The sequence below is a fragment of the Ziziphus jujuba genome, chromosome 2 (genome assembly GCF_031755915.1).
Source record: "Ziziphus jujuba cultivar Dongzao chromosome 2, ASM3175591v1".
Lineage (NCBI taxonomy): Eukaryota > Viridiplantae > Streptophyta > Magnoliopsida > Rosales > Rhamnaceae > Ziziphus > Ziziphus jujuba.
In genome coordinates, this window is record NC_083380.1 from 29,121,622 (window position 1) to 29,145,422 (window position 23,801).

General features: G+C 29.7%; 1 protein-coding gene across 1 annotated transcript; it reads left to right on the forward strand.

The window, feature by feature from the left end:
• The first annotated feature begins 7,737 nt into the window (after nt 1–7,737).
• LOC107419376 (pentatricopeptide repeat-containing protein At1g74850, chloroplastic) lies at nt 7,738–12,693 on the forward strand. Its single transcript, XM_016028144.4, has 4 exons — nt 7,738–9,929; nt 10,862–11,176; nt 11,258–11,365; nt 11,977–12,693. Exons 1-4 carry the CDS (start codon nt 8,065–8,067, stop codon nt 12,308–12,310), a joined length of 2,622 nt encoding a protein of 873 aa, XP_015883630.3. The 5' UTR covers nt 7,738–8,064; the 3' UTR covers nt 12,311–12,693.
• Nucleotides 12,694–23,801: the final 11,108 nt, after the last annotated feature.

The following is a 23,801-nucleotide window of genomic DNA, read 5'->3' on the forward strand; positions in this document are numbered from 1 at the left end:
AAAAATTCATAAATATTATTGATATTTAGTAAAAAAAATTATCAAATTAACTTCATTGATAAATTTTTTACTCTTTAATTGCCTTTTAAACATTTATTAATATAAGCAAAATAGAATGAATTGAATTGAATAATATTAATAAATTCTACTTATTGAATATCGATAAAGCAAAAATACAAAAATTGTGAGTTATATTTTTGAATCTGACAAATTTTATTGCCGGAATATCTGTTTCATAAATGTGGATAAATAGATGATGAAACATATATATGAAGATGTCACAACAAGAAGAGAGTTTAATTTCTATGAATTTTGGATCAATAAGGGTTGGAAGTCATTTTTATAACCCTTATTCAATAGGTATTTATGGAATGTCAACAAGTAGTAACTCATAAGTACCATCTCAAACTCAACCATTAGAAAGTAATAGTTATGCACATAGTCAACCAATAATGTAAAATCTATATGGTCGGCATATTAATAATTATATGTAAAATTTTCAGGGAGATATATTTTTTTATAATTACTTCTCATATTTCACATTTCAAAATCAAAATGAGGAAGAAACAGATGATTTTCAAGCACCCAGAAGTTCTATGTGATATTAAGATAACATTTATAAACTATAATGTAATTGTAATAATCGTTTATATATTTTAGTTAATAAATAAATTTTATCATATATGTATTTTTGACATATTTTTATTAATAATAATTTATCTATGGTTATTAATGCTTATTATAAATCAATTCACTAAGAAGAATATAACATCCATTCAATATTTGAGCAAGTTTTATAATCAATTTTATAATTGATGGATTAAATAAACTAATTCTAAAGTTTTAATAAAAAAATTTATTTTTTAAAACAAATTTTCATCATTTTTTATAAATTTTTATTGATATTCGATATTTCCATGGAAATTTCGATATTTTAAACTCTCGATATTTCCATCAATACTGATTTTTTGAACCTTAATTCTATTTAACAATTAAACACATATGCCTGAAACGTCATGTGTTCGAGATTAGTATAAAAAAATTATTGCAAATGATTAAAAAAAAAAAATTAAACACCTTTTCTTTCTAACATTTTTAAGATGACATGCTTCAATAAAACAAGAATTTGAAAAGCTCAACAACAAGCATGTAGACGGTAATGGGAATAAAAATGGTGCGTTTCGGCCTAAAAATTTTAAAAAAATGTTTGTTTAAGCTTTGTTTTATTTTTGGTAAGTTGACTTTTTTTTTTATGAGCATACAGGCTCTTACAAACTTTTAAATTCGAAAGTTACATGCTAATAAACTGAGTTTAAAGCCTTCCAATTTTTTATACATTTTAAATCATTAAGCGTCATGAGTTAATATTTTCAAGTAATAACTAAATTAGAATTAAAATATAGAAATTATAAAATTTCCAATGATTATGGAATTTCATAAAATATCAAAAGGACTAACAAACCATCGTTTCCACCAATTATTTGTTAAATACCAGGTGCCCATATTAACCACGTTCGAGTCGGGTGGATAACCCGTTTGCCTGCCCAATTGATCTTTGTCTTCTTTTTTTTACCTACAGCTTTCATTGTTGTCCACAAAACACCTCCACGTGTATAATAGTAGTCACAATGACATAGTAGATGACATGAGGCACCTCAATAAATATTTTTACCCAAAAAAAAAAAATTCTGTCTTGGAAAATAAAAACTCTAAAAGAACTAAAAGATCAAAAACTGCATGCATAGGTATAATAAAAAGATCCATAATAAGAAGAAAATTTGGAAATATCAACCCAACCTTACCAATGACGTTGTGCAACATATTCATAATAAAGTTCCACATAATAATAACCTTGGCTCAATCATTTAAATATGATCTTAGCTTGATCTTTCATGGTAGTCTTTTTCTCCATCAGCATCTTACTTAAATCTTCTGCGACACTCGAAACTTCTATAAGTTGCAGGGGAGAAGTGGGATACCAAAGCTTTTCTGGCAAATTAGTCAGGTTTTGGCAACTATGGATAACCAAATGCTTAAGGCATAGCATTGCACCTGTCTCCATTTCCCATTCATAGAGTTCTAGATTTATCAATTCAAACACTTCGAGTTAAGGAAACTCATCTGTGAGCAAGCGTGGAATATGTAATCTTCCTTTGATTATCTTTAGGACCAGAAGGTTTGGAAGTTGATTTCCTAGTATTTTTAGGTTTCCTCCATCCAAGTTTGATTTCTTGAAGGTGATCATGGTGAGTGAAGTTGGCAAGTAATATAATGCATCACTTTTCATTAATTCCTTCATCTTCTCAGGTGCCAAAAGTTTTTTAAATTTGAAATTGAGTTTCCATAGATTTGGGAACAATAAAATAAAAAGCTTAGTGTTCTTATCAACCCATAAAAGAACAATGACTACGAGTTTCCACAATTTCTCATCCATTTTAGCATTTTGAGGGTCAGACAACCATATTCCTCCACAAAATCTCAAATGCCATAATTGTTTCATGAGCAAAATCTCTTTTTTTAAGGAACAGAACAACTTTTATAAATTGTTTGTAGAAAAGGAAGCTTGTGTACGGAAGATGGAATGGATTTGAACTCGACATGAAAGCCTATACCCAAGTATCTCAAATGAAATGACTTTTTTACACTGGTTAATGGAAGATTTTCAGCTTTCTTAAGTTGCAAAATCCTTAAGAAACTTTGAAACCCATAACCATTTCCATTTCTCTGTATCAAAGTGCTTATTTGAGCCAAAGAATAGTAAAGAACGAGTACCTAATGGATCAAAATTGTACGAGGAACGGAATTGTGAGATGTCATGTTGGATGGAAAGTCTTTGTGATTTGGCTAATGGTAGGTGATGAAAAGCCAGCATTTGAAAGAACATTGAGCAATTTGGTTTTTGCCTAAACCATCCATACCAATTATTGAAAATATAGAGAGTTTTTGAATTATGTGGATGATCAGTAAGCTCCTTTATGAAACTCGATGTTTCATTTGTGAAAACCACCACATCATCTGCTTCAACATTTCTTTGCTTTTTTTTGGAGACGGGATTCTCTTCATTATTACAACTTCTTCTTGCAATTAATCCATGACCAACTTCTTTGGGTATGTATAGATTTTGAAGAACACTAACTATTTCTCCATTTTGTTCTTCTTCCTCTTGTGCAACATAGCATTGCCTAAATACTTGTCTATGATACTTTCAGACTCATCAACAACTTCTCATATTAGGCCAACTAACTCTTTAACATAATGATCCTCATGGTATTTGAATTCAAAACCCTTTGAGGAAGCCATTCATCATTCTGAAAATCATCTGGGAGTAATTTTATTTGATCTTCCACTCTAGCAATCAAATTTGCTTCATCGACTAGCACATCAACAATCTTCGAGATAACATGACAAATTATCTGTGATCATTTCTTTGGTATACTAAGCTCTCCCAAAATGTAAATAATTTAACAAATGATTTTAGTTTCTTAAAAAGGAAAAAAAAATTATATATATATATATATATATATATATATATATATGCAAAGTGAAGATGGTAATTGAGAGGGTATTTGTGGGCTTAGGCTTTGAGAATATTGAAGAAACATAATTAAGATGTAAGGTGTAACTGAATTTAGCTAATAGACCATTTCCATCTTTATATCTAATCTTTAATTTATTCAACAATGTATAGAATTTCTATTCCACACCTAACCTCTAATAAATTGACTATTTAATAAAGTTAATAACACATCAAACAAGGAAAGGAAGACATTTTTTATTAAAAAAATATTACAGAGGGAAGGAAAACTTTTACGGCCTCGTTGACCTATTTTTTAATTATTATTGTTATTATTTTTTTACAATAGAAGAAGGAAGAAAAATGGAAAATTGAAACAATTATTCAATGATATATATATATATATGTATATATGTAGAGAGAGAGAGAGAAGGGAAAATAGGAGAAGAAGAAGAGGAAATATGTTTTCTTTTCACCTAGCCATCTTGGGACTGAAAGGGATAAATCGGGGAAAAAGCAAAAGAAACACAGAGAAATTGCGAGAAACTATCGCGAATCCATGAGAAAATAGGGGTCAACTGCAGAAAATGAGAGAAAATTTTCTGTCAAGATTTAAGTGTAGATGTGGGAGATCGCGGAAAAACAAATGGGGGTTTTTATGGAGCTAATTAAAAAAAAAAAAATTAGAAAGGGTATGAATACCCATCAAAGCAGAGTCTCCATGGGAACAAAAGAGGAAGCTTCAATTTCTGTTGCTGCAATGGAGCTGAGGTGGATTGCTGCTGTCGATTTTAAAGGTTGATTGACAATCATCAACATCATTCTCAAACTCGCCATTTTTCTTTTTTCAGAATGAATGTGTGTGTGTGTGTGTGTGTGCGTGAGAGAGAGAGAGAGAGAGAGGGAGAGAGAAAATGTGAAAGCCCCTTTCAGTCTTTAAACCATTGTCCATGTTCTTCTTCAAGTTTAGAATCAGAAACCAACCAAAAATAACAACGGAGTGTATATGGCCTTTGTTAGGCTTTGTGTTTTTTGTTTCGGAGGAATTTAGGAGATAAAGGTATAGTTGGAATTATGAAAAAATGGTGGGTAGATACAAAAAGTTTAAAAGGAAATGGGTAGATTTTATTAGGGCTTTTTAAAAAAGGGTATTAGACTAAATTCCTCTTGATCCAATCTAACTATTAAAAGTCCAATAAATTTGGGCGGAATTTTACCCATTGCCCTATTTGGTCAGGGCTATAAGGATTTATACTCTTTTTTTCGACATCTTTTTTGTTTTACCCTTAAATATCAATTGTACCCTTAAGAAATTTTTATAAGACGTATATGTCTTTCTATTTTCACTTTCCCTTCATTCAATTTCACAGCACACCACCGTAATTTTTTAAAACTTTTCAACTCAAAAAAACAAAAATCCACTTTTGTCATCCAGTTGTAATCATTATTTTCTAGGCCTCCCCCTTTTCTTCTTGACATGCTCATCGAAGGGCATCCCAGGAGACAAACTCTAGATTTGAAATCTAGGGTTTTAACAGGAGAAAAAAAAAATGCAGAAAGGTGGTGGAAAAGAAAGGACAAAAATAAAATAAAATAAAAGGAAGTGAGCAAAAGACAAAAGAAAGGAAGAAAAAAAGTTAAAAAAGAAGTAAACCGTCTTGATGAATGAGAAGAGAAGAGCTGGGTTTTGACAGGGAAAAAAACAATGCAGAGAGGTAGTGGAAAGAAAAGGAAAAAAAAAACATAAAAAAGAAAAGGAAGTGAGGAAAAGAAAAAAGAAAGGAAGAAAAAGCAAAAAATAAAAAATAAAAAAGAAGTAAACCATCTTGATGAATGAGAAGAGAAGAGCCAGATTTTGATAGGGAGAAAAAAAATGCAGCGAGGTGGTGGAAAAGAAAGGAAAAAAAGAAAAAAAAAAGTGAGGAAAAGACAAAAGAAAGGAAGAAAAAACAAAAATAAAAAAGAAGTAAACAGTGTTTATGAAGGAGAAGAGAAAAGCCGGTTTGCAGCAGTGGACTTTGAAGGAGTTTTCAACAGTGAAAGAAAGAAAAAACAAAAAAATAAAAATAAAAAAAAGTTTAATTTTAACATAAGGGTATTTTAGAAATATTAAAAAATAAGAAGGTAAAATAAAAAAGATATTGAAATAAATGATATAAATCTTAAGGCGTTGCTCAAAGAGCAATGGGCTCAATTTCTCTAAATTTGAGCCTCGGATCCCGTCTCCTTTTAGATATAGTGGGTCTTATAGCTATGGATGGGTCAATATGAGGACATCTTTTAAGCCCATTTGTTGTTTGTTTATTTTTTTTCCCATTAAAACTTAATTTATTAACCTTGTGGGAAAAAAATTTAAACATCTTTTTTCTCTAACATTTTCAAATGATATGCTTCAACAAAATAAGATCTCGAAAAGCTCAACAACAAGCTTGTAGATGATAATGGGAAAAAAATGACGGATTTGGCCTAAAAATTTTAAATAAATGTTTGTTTAAACTTTGTTTTATTTATGGAAAATTGATTTTTTTTTTTATGAGCCTAAAGTCTCTTACAAACTTTTATTAATCAATTTGAAAGTTTCATCCTGATAAATTGAGTTTAGAGTCTTCCAATTTTTTATACATTTTAAATCATTAAGCTTCATAAGTTAATATTTTCATGTAATAACTAAATTGGAATTAAAACCTAGAAATTATAAAATTTCCAATGGTTATGGAATTTCATAAAATATCAAAAGGACTAACAAACCAATATCTTCCGCCAATTTTTTGTTAAATAGCGATTGCCCATATTAACCAGGTTCGAGTCGGATAAATAACCCGTTTACCTGCCCAATTTATCTCTATCTTCTTCTTCTTACATACAGCTCACACTACTCTCTACAAAACACCTCCACGTCTATAATAATAGTCACTATGACATCGTAGGTGCCATGAGGCACCTCAATAAATATTATTATTAAAAAAAAATCTCACCTCAATAAATATTATTAATAAAAAAAGAATCTATGTTTGAAAATAAAAACTCTAAAAGAATTAAAAGATCAAAAAATGCATGCATAGATATAATAAAAAAATCCATAATGAGAAGAAAATTTGGAAATACCAACTCAACCTTACCAATGATCTTGTGCAACGGATTCATAATAAAGTTCCACATAATAATAACCTTGGCTTAATAAGATAAATATGATCTTAGCTTGATCTTTTATGGTGATCTTTTCCTCCATCATCATCTTCTTCAAATCTTTTTTGAAACACTTGAAACTTCGATAAGTTGTGGGGAAAAGTGGATACCAAAGCTGTTTTGGCAAATCAGTTAGGTTTTGCCAACTATGGATGACCAAATGCTCAAGGTATGACATTGCAACTATCTCCATTTCCATTCATAGAGTTCCAAATTTATTAGTTCAAATAGTTCGAGTTGAGGAAACTCACCTGCAAGCAAGCATTGGAATATGTAATCTGCTTTTAATTATCTCTAGGACCAGAAGGTTTGGAATTTGATTTCCTAGTATTTTTAAGTTTCCCCCATCCGAGTTTGATTTCTTGAAGGTGATGTTAGTGAGTGAAGTTGGCAAGTAATATAATGGGAAACTTATTATTTTGACTAAAATAGAGAAACTAAAGTTTCAAACCTTTTTAAAAAAGTTTTATTTTGAACTTATTTGGGAAACTTATTAAATGAATTTATTTTTTTAATATTGATTTTTCCCTTGAAAAGTACTTTCTAAAATAATCAAACATTCATTAAATTTTTAATAAAACCTCTTTTTATATAAGTTATATAAGTTGTATTAAAAAAAAAGGCTACAACCAAAAGTTTTTCTCTTATAAAAACTATATGAAATTGATTGTAAATTATAAACCACAAACAACCATTTAAGATTTTATTTTTTTCCCCTTTTTTTGTCTATGTCAACACAATCTCAAACCATAAAAAATATAAAAATAGAACACTGATTATTTGGGAACAGTAAAACTGATAAATATCAATGTAATCTTAGATGGGATTAGAGTAGTCAATTTTATCGTTTTATGGGTTTAGTTAAAATTTGGTACACCTCTAGCCGTGGCTATGAAAGGCCCACCATTTTAAAAATGCTTTACCGCCAATTATTTAAAAAATACGGGCCTGCTTATATTGAATGGGTCCGGTTCGGGTGGCTAACCCGTCAGACCCGCCCAGTTTATCTTCGTCTTCTTCTTCTTACCTTCAGCTCGTTCTTGTTATCCAAAAAACACCTCCACTCCACGTGTCCTTCTTCAAGCTCCTCTGAGCTTTTACTCTTTTCCTCTGTGATTTTCTCGAGAAAGTTTGATAGAGGAAAAAAGAAAAAACAAAAAAAAAGGAAGATAGAGAACATAGAGACAGTTGTGTCTCTCATTCGATATTTTGCTCTCAAATTTCCAAATTTTAAGCTCTTTCTGTTTTTATCCAGAAATCTTGCGTCAAAATTTTGAACTAGAAATATTGTAATTCGCCGTGAATAATCCATTTTCCTTCGCTTTTCCGAGCTCCCAAACTCTCATGCCCACCAAATTACGAAAATGACCGTCCTACCCTCTCTCATCATCCCCTGCCCATCACCTCTAACCGCCACACTCACCAAACAGAATCCTAACCCTCTTCTCGTATTCTTCCTCAACAGAACACCCGAGAAGTCCGCACACCGGAGATTCCTTTCCGACAACCGGAAGTTCATCTCCAGTGACCGGAGGAGTTTCGCAGCGAGAGCGAAGCCGAAGGAGCTCATCTTTGGAAACCCATCCGTGACGGTCGAGAAAGGGAAATACAGCTATGACGTCGAAACCCTAATCAACAAGCTCAGCAGCCTCCCTCCCCGAGGTAGCATAGCTCGGTGCCTTGACATCTTCAAGAACAAGCTCTCCTTAAACGACTTCGCTTTGGTTTTTAAGGAGTTCGCTCAGCGCGGCGACTGGCAGCGATCGCTTCGGCTATTCAAGTATATGCAGCGCCAGATATGGTGCAAACCAAATGAGCACATATACACTATAATGATCAGCTTGCTTGGACGCGAAGGCTTGCTTGACAAGTGCGCCGAACTGTTCGACGAAATGCCAAACCAAGGAGTAGTCCGCAGTGTCTTCTCCTACACGGCTCTGATCAATGCCTATGGACGCAACGGTCATTACGAAACCTCGCTTCAACTTCTTGATAGAATGAAAAAGGACAAGGTCTCTCCGAGTATATTAACGTATAATACAGTGATTAATGCTTGTGCTAGAGGGGGTTTGGATTGGGAAGGTTTATTAGGATTGTTTGCAGAAATGAGACACGAAGGGGTACAACCTGATCTTGTTACTTACAATACTTTGCTTAGTGCTTGTGCTAGTAGAGGTTTAGGTGATGAGGCAGAGATGGTGTTCAAGACTATGGTTGAGGGTGGAATAGTACCTGATATAACTACGTATAGTTATCTCGTTGAAACTTTTGGGAAATTGGGTAAGCTTGGAAAAGTCTCGGAGCTGCTTAAGGAAATGGAAGCTGGAGGGAATTTGCCTGATATAACCTCGTATAATGTGTTGCTAGAGGCTTATGCGCAATCGGGGTCGATTAGAGAGGCAGTGGATGTGTTTAGGCAGATGCAAGCTGCAGGGTGTTTGCCGAATGCTACCACTTACAGTATTTTGTTGAACTTGTATGGGACGCATGGGAGGTATGATGATGTTCGTGAGCTTTTTCTTGAGATGAAAGTTAGCAATACAGAGCCGGATGCAGCTACTTATAATATTCTTATTGAGGTGTTTGGTCAAGGTGGGTACTTTAAGGAGGTGGTGACATTGTTTCATGATATGGTGGAGGAAAATGTAGAGCCAAATATGGGGACTTACGAGGGGCTGATAGTTGCTTGTGGAAAGGGGGGCCTCCATGAGGATGCAAAAAACATTTTACGACACATGAATGAGAAAGGAATAGTGCCAAGCTCCAAGGCTTATACAGGAGTCATCGAAGCATATGGGCAAGCTGCATTATATGAGGAAGCTCTTGTTGCCTTCAACACGATGAATGAAGTAGGGGCCAAGCCATCTGTTGAAACCTACAATTCACTGATACATGCATTTGCACGAGGTGGACTTTTCAAGGAGACAGAAGCAATCCTGTACAGAATGGGTGAGTCTGGTGTTGCAAGGAATATTGATTCATTCAATGGTATAATTGAAGCATTCAGGCAAGGAGGTCGGTTTGAAGAAGCTGTGAAGGCATATGTTGAGATTGGAAAAACAAGATGTGATCCTGATGAGCGGACCCTTGAGGCAGTTTTAAGTGTTTACTGCTTTGCAGGTCTTGTTGACGAGTGTGAGGAGCATTTCAAAGAGCTAAAAGCTTCGGGAATATTACCCAGTATCATGTGCTACTGCATGATGCTTGCTGTTTATGCAAGGAGTGATAGGTAACCATTCATTCAATTATCTAAAAGTTTCCTTTTATTTAAAGAACATACACTTCATAACATATGCTTGCAATCCCACCCATCCAAAATATAGTACTTTTGTTGGTAAAAGAAGCATTTTACATTATATCTATATTTTCAAATTTATGAAGGAAAAAAAAAAATAGTAACCATGACCAGTCCTTGTTTATGATTCAATGATGTAAGTTAGCTTTTGTGATTCTTATTGGGTGGATGTCCTGAAGAAAATTTAGAAGTGCACAATGGATTTTGTCTCTTACTTTCTTAAAAGACATTTTCCACATGGTACATGTCACAAAGATGAAGGTTTGTGGTTGTGAGATAACGTATGGTAATGGTTCTTAGATTTCCTTTTACAGAATAAATTCCTGGGAAACTTAAACTTACACGTATATGCTCCCTTTGCTATGTTCTGCCCTATCAATTTTATATGTTTCTTGAACAATTTTCTGAACTTGTTTGCTTCCTCAGAAAATGCATGAGCAAATTTTATAGTCATGAATAAAACTGTGTTTATGTGTATGTGATGTACTTTAGCAGTCAAATATCCATATTGTTAATATCCAATTGTTAAAGCACACCCCTTTTCCTATTGCATCAAGTCTTGAGGTGAAGAGTCCAAGTTTTCAATAGTGTGCAAGAGACCTGAACGATTCTCATATGGTCTATGAAACTTCTTTACCTCAGCAATCAGACACTAGAGAAGTAGTTTTTTATCCCTTCAAGTATCAAGAAGTTTGTTTACCTTTGGATTAGAATAATGGAACGGAATAATTAGTCTATGTATCATTAATTTGTTTATTAACAGAATGAATCATTAATCTGTTTATCCTGTCAGAAATTATTATACACTTCTTACAAAATTTTATAAAGTAGTGATTTGTCTTAACTCTCAAGGTTCTTGCTTTCAGGTGGGATGATGCCCATGAGTTGCTGAATGAGATGCTCAATACTAGAGCGTCAAATATTCATCAAGTGATGGGGAAAATGATTAAGGGAGACTATGACGATGAAGCCAATTGGCAAATGGTAGAGTATGTATTTGACAAACTAAACTCTGAAGGATGTGGTCTGGGAATGAGATTCTACAATACACTTCTGGATGCACTTTGGGGGTTGGGTCAGAAAGAACGGGCTGCAAGAGTGCTCAATGAAGCTACAAAACGGGGGCTTTTTCCTGAACTTTTACGTACAAATAAACTTGTGTGGTCTATTGATGTGCACAGGTATCAAGGGAACTTTTTATCTTCCAAGTTATCTTCCTTTTATGCAAATTTTTGTAAATCTTGATGTTAGCCATATTGCAGGATGTGGGAAGGTGGTGCATATACGGCACTTTCAGTTTGGTTAAACAATATGTTGAAGATGTTCATGAATGGGGAAGATCTTCCTCATCTTGCAACTGTTGTTGTAGTGTAAGCTGCTATTTCCTTTACTTTTGTTAATTTAACTTTTTTCTTTCCGAGCCATAGACAATAAACATAAACAAATTCTTCTGTGTTTTAATGAGCTGTGTTGGCTAGGCTTTATTGTAGCTTTTCTGAAGGCTAGAATTGTGCAGAAGGCTATGTTTGCTCAAATCCAACAAGGCCCTAAAATCTCACAGCCACACATTATCAACATTTGCTATAATTTGAACGGTGTCTTTGGCTTAGCATGCACGGAGGGATTTATTCTTACACCTGTGTCAAACTATGATCTTATCTAGATAGTGGCTTTATTATCCACTGTAGTAGATTTGAAAATTCAAAAAAGTGGGCCACAAGTGACTGAAATGGATCCTAGGTTCAGTATATGATTTTTAGATGCTATTAATATACCACCAAAATGAAGGGAGAAAATATTTTAAAGAGAGAGGGAGAGAAGAAAGAAAAAATCCATGGAATGAGACCTTGTAAATTTCAAATTCCTAATATATAACCAGTTTATTTTTTTGATAAAGGTCTAATATCAAAGTAAGTTGGTTGAGTAATTTGCATAATTCTCGAGTTCCCTTACTGATAGTTATGTGTTTCCTGTAAACCAGACGGGGGAAGATGGAGAAAAGCCCAATCACACAAGACATGCCTATTGCAAAGGCTGCCTTTTCATTTCTCCAGGACAATGTTTCATCATCCTTTTCTTTCCCAGAGTGGAACAAGGGCCGAATTGTCTGCCCTCAGTCTCAACTCAAACAGATACTATCAAGCATGGAATCTTCTGATGGATCCAAAAAGGATAGAATAATTATTTTGAGTAACTCCCCCTTCCCACTTCCTGGAACAACATCCACCAGTGATCTTATGAGCAGCCAGCATAATAATGTTGATTCAGATGCAGTTATTGGAAGAAGAGCAGAGCTTCTGACAAGTACAGTTTAAACACATAGTAGATAGCAACAGAGGGCTTCAAAAGTTCGTTTTCGCTCATTTCAGTTCATGAGTGGCAATTCCTTAAGGTTAATTCCCTGATGTATTTCCTAAAATTTTTACACTTTGGTGAAGAATGAAGTTGAGGTTTTCACCAAATTAGCTTCAAGCTTGCTTAGATGTCAGAATGGACTGAGAAGCAACGTTTTATATTCCGATGACACCTGATGAAAGGTCGGTTGAAATAGTTCTTGCCAGATAAATAACAGGTAAATTCTGGCCCCTTAATTAGCAGTTATAAGTCCAATGAAATGGACGGTAATTTTGTAGATGTAGATCATTCTTTTTGTATGTTAATATACATTATATTATCACATTTTGATCTTTTCAGAAAAGTTAAATGGATCTGGTTCAAAATGTGTACACTACTTGGGTATATAACATAACTTCAACGATCTTGACACTAATAAATTTTCAAGTCGTTAATACAAACAAGATTATCATGTTAAGTCTTCAAAATGAAGGAAAAGATATGATTTTTTTTTTTTTTAGGTGGGGGGTGGGGGAGGGGGGTGGAGGGGGTGGGGGTGTGGTTCATATTTTGTTGCTTATGGGGTTCCCTTTAATGCCTTTTGAGATCTGTTATTACAACAATTGATGTAGATCTTCTTAGATTCGCTGTCAAAAAATTTTCATGGGAATGCTGCAAAATGTTTCTGAAGCAAGTTTTAAATTGCAATATGAGATTGCCAACTATTTCTATATGAATATAGCTTGAGATTGAAGGAATATACATAGAATATATCGTGTTAAACTATGTACCTAATTATATTTGGTATGCTAGATGTCAGAATGTGATTGGCAAAATTTCCCCAGTGGTGTTGTCACTTTGTTCCATTAGAAGGTAGTTAGGGCTTGTGTATAGCTCACACTAGGATATCACCACTACATAAACGAAGAAAAAGAGATTGTTCACTTTGTCTTGGGCACTAAAGTAAGTTAGAAAAGATCAACTTTTATTTATTTACTTTTTTTTTTTTTTTGGGGTTTTCTGGTCAACTTTGAGTAGAGAATACAGCATAAGTTATTAAACTAATCATGCAGCAATTATATTCCTCAAAACCAAAGTTTGAACCAGTAGAGAGAGTATCCATCTTATATTTAAAAAAAAAAAAAAACAAATGGTATCTGTTACACTTACTTTAATGGCTCTTTGGGTTTTGCTTTGGTTATTTAAATAGACAGAGAAGTACACAGATGTAGATTAGAGAGAAGAGGAAAAAGGTCATTGTACTGTTTTTATGGGCAAAACTCAAAAGGCAAACATGGGGAAATGAAAAAGAGAAGGAAAATGTGGGGGAAGTACCTAAGATAGATCTGGCTGTATTCTATAATTTATTTCTCATAGTGGATTCAAACTGTTAAATCTCTAGCATCTTGGATTGGCCAAGGGAAAAAAAAAAAAAAAGTGTTCCTTGCATGTTGTACATAATAATAAATAACTACATTGAAAAGCAATCTCTGCAAAAACAATATTTATATATTTTTTCTCTATTGAGGCGTTTTAATTATTTTTTTGATACTTCTTGAGGAAAAAATTTATTTATACCTTTTGGATTTTGTATTAATTATAATTAGATCCATTCTTTTGAAGCATCATTTTCACAATTTATCTATCAATTTTTTTCAATTAATTCTTACAATAAAAATTATAAATATAATTATAGCAAAATTTGGAAGGTGTAAATAAAATTTACCCTATTTTCTTAACCTTTGCATGAGAACAGATCCTACATACGACTCTCACAATGAAATAGATTAAGAAGTAGAAATTCCAAAAGTATTGAAAATTTTCTAATTCTACAAAGAATGTACAAAAATAAATAAATAAATAAGTCATTCTCTATGAGTTCCATTGAATTCATAGAATTCAAGATGTTAAATCTTTTTTCCCCTTAAACAAAGGTTTACTCAATTATGATTCAATGTCTAAATCGACCATTCAATCAAGCAGTTTCATGGAAAGAATATGTGAAAATAATTAACTTTTATGTACTTAGACAACACCTAAAGGTCAAGGCAAATATTGTAATGCAGAATGTTTTAAGCAATAATGAGTTTTTGAGGGTGGTGGGTCCATGAAAAGCACATGTAGTAAAATTATATAGGTTTCTCATAAAAGAGGATTACAACAAAGTGGTTACCACATTTATCAGAACAAAACAAAGTGGTTACCACAAAAACAATAAAACAAAATCACAAATAAGAATATAATAATTAAAATTTTATAAGATAATGTCATCAATCCACAATTACAGCTACTTCCATCTTCATTCAATAACAGCCGCTAAAATTTCCCATCTAAAGTTCAAGTTGTTGTTTTCCAGTGATCCATACTTTATATATTTATTTTAGGATTAAAACATATAAATTTTATATTTATACATATATATATATACACACTCAATCTCTTATTATATAGCTGTGATAATATTACACTAAAGATATTCAAATTAATCTCTTAAATTTAAATTTTAAAAATAGGTTTAGCCTGGTTAATGCTTAGAGGCATCAAGATAATAATATACTTTTGTTTTATTAGTTTAATTTTAATATGCCCTACACTTGTCACTTAGTATATTTTGAAGATTAATGAGTATCTCTAGTATTATTTTAATTGAATATTTTTAATAATTTAGAAAATGATTGATATTATAAGCATGATAAGTATTAATGAACCTTTCAAATCTACGGCCATCTTTCATCTCATTTTGTATTTTTTTTTTTTTTTTTTTGGTAAAAAGTACTGAAAAGGAAAGGAAATAAAGAATGGCACCAAACACGTTTATAATAATTTATTTGGGTTCATGTGCACTTCTTCAACTTGCTCTGTACTACTTTACCACCCATTTAATATTAAAAAAAAAAAGTAAAAAAAAAAAAAAAGAAACTTTCTGTGTGCTATTAGCGTCTTTTAGAACTTACACTGTGTACCTATTTAAAGCAGTCTCTCTCTCTCTTTCTCTCTCTCTCTCTCTCTCTCTCTCTCTCTCTCTCTCTCTGCTGCATGGTCTTAAAAGCCAGACTGTAATGTACATTTTTTTTAGGAGAAGGATCTCTCCTTATATGTGGATATTGGTAATTCGTAAACAATAATGTTGTTAAGGTTTGAAGTTTCAAACTAAAACTAAAACGTGGGGCTCATTCATTATTCGATTCATTTTGGAGAGAGATGGCTCTGATATTATTTGAAGAAAATTTGACGTTCATGCTAAAAGATTAACTTAATAAAGACAATAACATAGATCTATCATATATCTTTCAAAATCCTTATGTTTCATTAATGTAGTAGTTCTAGCAGTTATTAACACAAAAATATTTACCACCTTAGTTTACAAATGATGTTGTATTATTTTATTAGTTCATATAGTTGATAAAAGTAAAATTTTATTTTTTAGAATTTTATATAATAAATGTTTTTGAAAAAAAAAATTTATCAAAAAACTAATAAGTGTTTGGTTATAAATAAAAAATTATATTAAATGCTTATTAAATTATATTAAATGTTTATTAAATTTTTATATAAGATAAAAAAGAATAATTTTTTTCAAAAAGCTCAAAATTTGAACTTCTCTAAAATAGTTTAAAAAATTTATTTTATGATCAATAAATATTTATCAATTTTTATCACATATTTTTATTTTTTATTAAATATCTTTATTTTTTGATAAAAAAATTTTTAAACAAAAATAAATAAATTCTTACCAAGCAAAGTCTAAATTGAATTGGAGATTTTAGATATGCTTTTTTTCTTTTTTTTTCTTTTTTCTTTTTTTTTTTTTTTTGATTTTTTTAGATTAAGAAAAAGGTTTCAAACAAGGAGGATGCCAAAGATCATGTACTTACAGGGCTAAAAATTAAAACCTTGTCTCTTTTCACATGCTCCAAATACAAATTGATGCAAAAAACAAAAAATAATAATAATGACGATGATGATGATGCAAAACAGTAAAAGGTAAAAAGTGTGATAACTTCATGACATGTGGGTAATGTTTCAAAAGCATACAAAAGTCAAATTAGATGGGCGATTTGGTGCCTATTTTCTTCCATTAGAAGTGCATTCTTTGATGGGATATTCCAGCAACAATATCTTATCCTTTGCTTTTGTCTTTTCGATTTCCTCAAAGTTGAAAACTCTTACCATCATATTCATTACCATTTCACCATGCAAACGTATGGAATTAAAATTCCACCGATTCATATTTGAGTCTCGTGCATTATTTCGTTTCGCTTTCTCACTTACAGCATTTCCAATGAATTGAATAGGTGGTGTATGTGTCAAACTCATCAATATATTTCTAAATTCATATGGCAAAGACCCTCTTGTGTTTAATATTATTTTCCGATTGGACCACGACGTGTTTCACCCCACCTCTCAAAATTATGAAAAAAAGAAGAAGAAAAATTTTTACATAATATATATATATATATATATATGTATTATTGAGCTTCTTAAACTTTCAAAATGTCCAAACTACTCATTTTCTATTTGAAATGACCATTTATAAATTAATACTTCATCGTTCATTCAATTACATTCTATAATTGATTCCCACTCCATGGTTGATTTCATTTCATCAACTAAGTGACTCCATTAAAATCAATATCTTAGTCCAAATGTTATTAATTTTTTCCTTTCCATTTTTTTGCCCCCCCTCTCCAGATAGGGCCACGTTAGTGGAAATGAAACCGACTAAATCCTTTGAATGGCTTAACCAAAAAAGGAAAAATTCTTTGAATGGGTATTATCCCCACCAATAGGCAGGCCAATTACTTTATCAATTTTATTTTTTTGATGAATCAACTACTTTATCCTTGGATGAAAAGAATTTCTTCCAATGTGATATTTTCTAGGTATCTTCACCTTTTTTATGAACCCAAAAACAAAACAAAAAAAAAAATCAACTTTCAATATCAATTCCTATTAGATGAAGCAAAAACAAATGCAAAACCAATTATTTCCAACAAGAATATATAAGTGTGTCTGATCAAAAGGAGTACCATTAAATAAATAATAGTGGCTCCAAAAATTTTTGATTAAAAAAAAAAGTTCAAAAAAGGAGTAAAAAGGATAGAGATGGATATAAAGATAGGGGGACATATAGCTCAAAACCCAAAGGGCATAGTGGAATGGAAAAACCCCACAAAAACCTTATCTTTTGGTTTATCCTTGTGCAGAAGCAGCACCACCCCACCATTGCAGGGCATAATATACATATATATATATATATATATATGATATTTTTAAAAAAGGGTACGGAAAGTAAAAAGGATAACTAAAAAAAATCTCTTTGCTTTATTTTAGTGGCAAAAAGGAGAATATGCGAAGCGCATGGCCCATATTCCATCCAACTCTTTTTTTTTTTTTCCTTTTCTTATAAAAAATTATAACTTATTAATGATCAAAAAGGGCAAAAAAAAAAAAAAAAGTTATAACTCATTACCGGTTTTAAAATTAAATACTGTTTTATCTTCAGCCACCCAAAAAAAAAAAAAAAAAAAAATCTATTATTTCAAGTGAACAGATTCATTGTATTTAAAATATCACATATTATGTGGTACAATGAAAAACTGTCAAACTCACCCATATCCTTAAAAAGTCTTCTCTGAGTCTATTCAAGACAAAGCTATTGTTTCCGGGCCAATACTCTTGAATTCAAATGCCTATATATATATATGATACTGGAGTGGATAGAGCATTCAAAAACAAAATTTTTATCCGAAGAAATAAAAGTTTTGTTTCTCTGATACAATGAATCTCCTACTCTAAAGGAAAAAAAAATACATATGATATTCTCAAACATAAAGCTACAAGTAACAGAAATCTGATGTCATTTTAGGTTGATATTGATAAAAAAAAATAAAAAAGAACTCAATTATATATAGTTAAGGTGGCAAGAACTAGATCCAATGATATATATATATATATATATATAAAGCAAAAACAGGAAGATAATAATGTATAATCAAAATGGAATTTTAAATTTTTATTTAGGTGGAAAAGAATAAGAAGTTTTATTGTTATATTATTATCATTATTACTGAATAAAGTTGATAGCTTGGTCATATTATTTTTGGATTGAGCAGATTAATGTGTCCAGATATGGAAAAGTTGCAGGAATGGGATAAGATGGATAAAGGTATTATATTATATATTTTATATTAAAATGATGAAATATAATGCCTACCTGTGTGCATGTGCATTGCTTTTTGTGACTTTTTAATTTCTCTACAGCAGAATCAGCAGGTGGATTGGTAGTTGTCATAAGATTGACTTGTCCATCATTCAATTTCTTCTTCTACCTTTCTTTGTCTTGTTTTCTTCCTTTACAATTCTGAATGTGTTTTCCTTTTTCTAAACATGTTATAAATTAACATCATGGCGAATTAATTACCTATAAATCTGCAATGTAAAACAACATTGATTTTGATATTTATATATAAAAAAAATCAATTTATCAACAAAAAAAAAATTGATTTTTTTTGGGGTAAAAATAAATATGTTTAATGAATGAATAAATAAAAGCAAAAGAAATATAAAAATGAGAAAATTGTTCATATAAAGATGGCAAATGATGGTGATATTTGTATTCTAAATTCTTGAGCATATACGATAGATTATTTATTTACCCCATCCTCTTTAAAATAGAGAGCCAATCCTCTTTTTTGGTTTTGTAATAGGCTTTTTAAATTCAAAAGTTAATATAGAGATTTAGTTTTATTCAATGGTAGAGAACCAGATTCACATTTAAAAGCATTTCAAGGATTTTATCTGTCTTATATTTTTTATTTTAAAGAGTTAATCTATAAAAAATTATTTCAATTAAATTTTTAACATAAAGAATGAATCTGACTCTCTAAATATAGGAAGTCAAATTTATTTTTTATTTTAATATTATATTATTTTAATTTAATACATTACAAATTTTTATACCATTATTATAATATTTAAAAGATAATTTGGATAAAAATAAAGAAAAAATATAAAGAGAGCTATGAATGTTTATTGATTCAAAAAAAAAAAAAAAGAAAAGAAAAGAAAGGAGGTTGCAAGATCTTATCAAATTTCCCTCTATTTTAAAAAAAGCTCTTTATTGCAAACAATATAATTTTTATTTTTTAGAGTTCTTTGCTCGCATTTCAGAGAGAACTCTGTGAAATAAATAGTATATTTTCTATTATAAAGATTATTTTTTATATAAAAAGTAAAATTTTAAAAGGTTCTCTAATAGCACTATTTATTTATATTTATTTCTTTTTATTTTCTCTATAAATATTTATTATTTTACTTATCACTCATCTTTTTTAAAACTCATGCTCACATATATATATATATATATATATATTATTCTTCAAATATTATATTAATGGCATGTGAGTATGAGCTATATTAAATTAAATTCACATAATATTGACATAAAGTATGAATTTTTAACTTTTGAAATAAAAAGAAAAAAAAAGTTTTTTTGGACCTCTTTTTATTTTAAATGAACACAATGATCCATTTAAAGAGTCCTTTAAAAATTTAAAATGTCCTTTAAAAACTCTCCAAGTTAAATATTTCAACAAGTGGATTGATAGTTGTCATAAGATTGACTTGTCCATCTCTTAATTTCTTCTTCTACCTTTTCTTTTTGTTTTGTTTACTTCCTTTACAATTCTCAATGTGTTTTTCTTTTTCTAAACATGTTATAAATTAACATCATGGAAAATTAATTACCTATAAATCTCAAATGTAAAATAACATTGATTTTGATATGCATCAAAATAAAAAAAAAAATTGATTTTTTTGGTATAAACATAAATATATTTAATCAATGAATAAATAAAAGCAAAAGAAATATAAAAATGAGAAAATTTTCGTATAAAGATGGCATGGGGAAAAAAATGATGGTGATACTTGTATCCTAAATTCTTGACCATCTACAATAGATTCTTTATTTACCCCATTCTTTTTAACATACAGAACCAATCCTCTTTTTTAGGTTTCTAATAGGCTTTTTAAATTCAAAATTAAAATAGAGATTTAGTTTTACTCAATAGTAAAGAACCAAATTCACATTTAAAAACATCAAAAGGGACTTTGTTTGTCCTATACTTTTTATTTTAAAGATCTAACCTATGAAGAATGGTTCCAATAGGCTTTTTATATTGACTTTCTAGAATTTGGCTCTCCAAATATAAGAAGCCACATTTACTTTTATATTTCAATGCTATATTATTTTAATTTAATGCTTTACAAATTCTTATACTATTATTATAATATTTCAAAGATAATTTAGATAAAAAGAAAAAGAAAATATAAAGAGAATTATAGATGTTTATTGATTAAAAAAAAAAACTAGGGGTTTACAAGATCTTATCAAATTTCATTCTATTTTAAAAAAACATTTTTTATTGCAAAGAATATAATTTTTATTTTTAAAAGTTTTTTGGGGATGCTCCCATCTTAAATAAAACTCTTTGAAATAAATAGTATATTTTCCATTACAAAGATTATCTGTCTTTCCCTATGTATACATCTAAAATCCAATCTCCTTCCCTAGACAAGCCTCTAAGAACATTAAATATTCAGTTGATCAACCCTTGCTCTTATTGCATAAACATTTCATAATAGACAACTAAAGAAATTTTTTGTTATCTCTTCAGCATTTAAGGATAATTTCCATTTCTATAGTCAAAGAGGCAATCATTCATGATTGACCAGATCATTGATGCAAACAATATCCAAATACTAAATTCGCCTTTTATATAACCTTCGAAAAGTAAAATTTTAAAAAGGCCCTCTAGCAACATTTTTTTTTATACTTTTTTATTTTTATTTTCTCTATAAATATTTATTATTTTACTTATCACTCATCTTTTTTAATATATATATATATGTATGCATGCATAAATTATGATTCAAATATTATACTAATAGCATGTGAACTTGAGCTATATTAATTTGACTCAACACAATATTAAAATACAAAATGGATTTTTACTCTCCAAATAAAAAATAATTTTTTTAAACTTTTTTTTAAATATTAACTTTTCAAAATGAAGGTAATGATCAATTTAAAGAATCCCTTAAAAACTCTCTAAGTTAAATATGTCAATATTTTCATTTATTACTTTATATTTTTCTGTGCTACCATCTCCATATATTTATTTATTATTTTATATATTCATGCACCACTATCATTATATGTTAATTTTAAAAATAGTGATAGAATCATTATTTGTTTTTATAATTCTTTAAAATGCTTTTTACGACAGAAAATATGTTCCATCAAACAAAAGGAAAACACTATTGGAGATGGAGATGCTCTAATACTTGCAAACACTTTTTTTCTTTTTTGACTTAATTGTTTTTTGGGCAACAAAAATTATGGAGCACAATATGGCCCCACCTAACCGAATATCAAATTTATGGATCTCTTTTGTCTGATTTTATACAACTATACAATAATTGCAAGAGACACTATTAGTCCATGGCCTAAAACTATGTGTCTGATTATATGTGTGCTTTTATTTTTTATTTTTATTTTTTGTTTTAGGTAGGATTTCTTAGATTAGCTGCCAATTAGATCTAGTCAACACATTTTGTAAAAAATCTAACAACTCCAGATTTTAACTTTGTTCCATTTAGGATATATAATTTAGATTAGCAAATCAAATGTTTGTTTGTTATCCTTCCTTTTATATGTAATTAATTAATAACTTGCTGATAAGTGCTGAAGGTTAAATTAATTAATACTATGTCTCAAGTGGCTATATTCTTAGAAATCTATATAATTATGTAAATCAAGGTTGTGCATTTTATTGTTGAGTGAAAAATGGTTTTTTAATTGATAGTATACTTTTCAATTAAAGTAATTAATTAATTATTTTCTTATTTATCTCAAAATCAACCAATATTTTAACGAGAGTCTTAGTTGGAATAATATTTCAAATGACAATAAACTATATTTGACTCATCTCTATCTAATATATTTTTTCATATCTTTCAAAAATATATATTTTCCATAACTACGAATGGAATAGACTTTATTTAGGTGTCATTAGGTTGGTTTTTAATTTTTATACTTTATTTTAGTTTTATCTACCTCATTGTGTGAAATATATTTATATCAAATGTTAATCAAATAGAGTTGGTCAAATATCTAAATTTATTATAAAGTTAAAAAAGAAAAAAAAATCCAATTCAACATAAGTTCGAATAATATTTTAACATTTTAACAAGATTCTTAGTTAGAATCAAATTTCAAATGACAATAAACTATATTCGACTCATGCATGTCTAATATATATTTGCATATCTTTCAAAAATATATATTTTTTCATAACCACAAATTGACTAGAGTTTATTTAGGTGTCAATAGGTTGACTTTTAAATTTTATTATTTATTTTATTTTTATCAACCTAATTGTGTAAAATTTACTTATGTCAAATGTTAGTTAAGTGTAGTTAAAGTCTGTTAGATATCTAAGTTAATATCTAAGTTAATTATGAAGTTTAAAAAGAAAAAAAAAAAAACACCAAATTGAATATAATTTCAAATTCTGTTATTTTTTTTTTAGTTTATAGTTATTTAAAATTATATTAGGTAATTTACAGTACATGTTAGATTAATTTTTTCTTCAAAAAACAACAATAATATTTGTAGGCTTGATCCAATATTATATATCTCTATATTTAAGATTTAAATTTTGATTTACATGAAAATCCTCATTTTCCTTTTTAAAAAAAAAAAATAATTATAATAGATAAAAGTCAGTTTATTTTTTTCCTTTTTCATTTTTTTTTTAATAATGGATCAAAGTAAGATTCAGCTTCAATGTAAGCTTCCGCACTTATCTCTAAATTTAAATTTATTTTTTAGAAAACACTTATTAAATGATTAAAACAAACAATAGTTTTCATAACTGAAATCAATTCTTAAGAAAATCCATAATTTATTTATTCAAATTATGGATGTGATGACAAAGCATAATTATACTCTTTGTAATTTAATTTCAAATGTGGATCTAATGCTTCCCTAAACACCCATAATTTTTTTTTTGAGTGAATAAGACACCCATATTTATTATATTTGATGAAAATATGACAATTGTTCAATAAATAAATAAAAAGCGGTCAATGATACAACAAAAATAAAATATAATTACGTTTTTAAAGTATAAAAAACATATTTATTTCTATAAAATGGACAAAAATTAAAAGCAATATTATTGTACTTTTCTTTTATGATATTTTTCGAAAACTATAAAATTAATTTTATAGATCTACCATAAATCAACAACAAAAAAAAAAAAGAGGATAAGCGAATCATTAAATGCCACGTAGTCAACCGCGACACAAAAACAACAAACCCTCTCTCTCTTCCACATGTTGCCACCACACTTTCTCTCTCCTATCTATCTCTCTCTCTCTTCCTCTCCCAATATAAATTCCTCT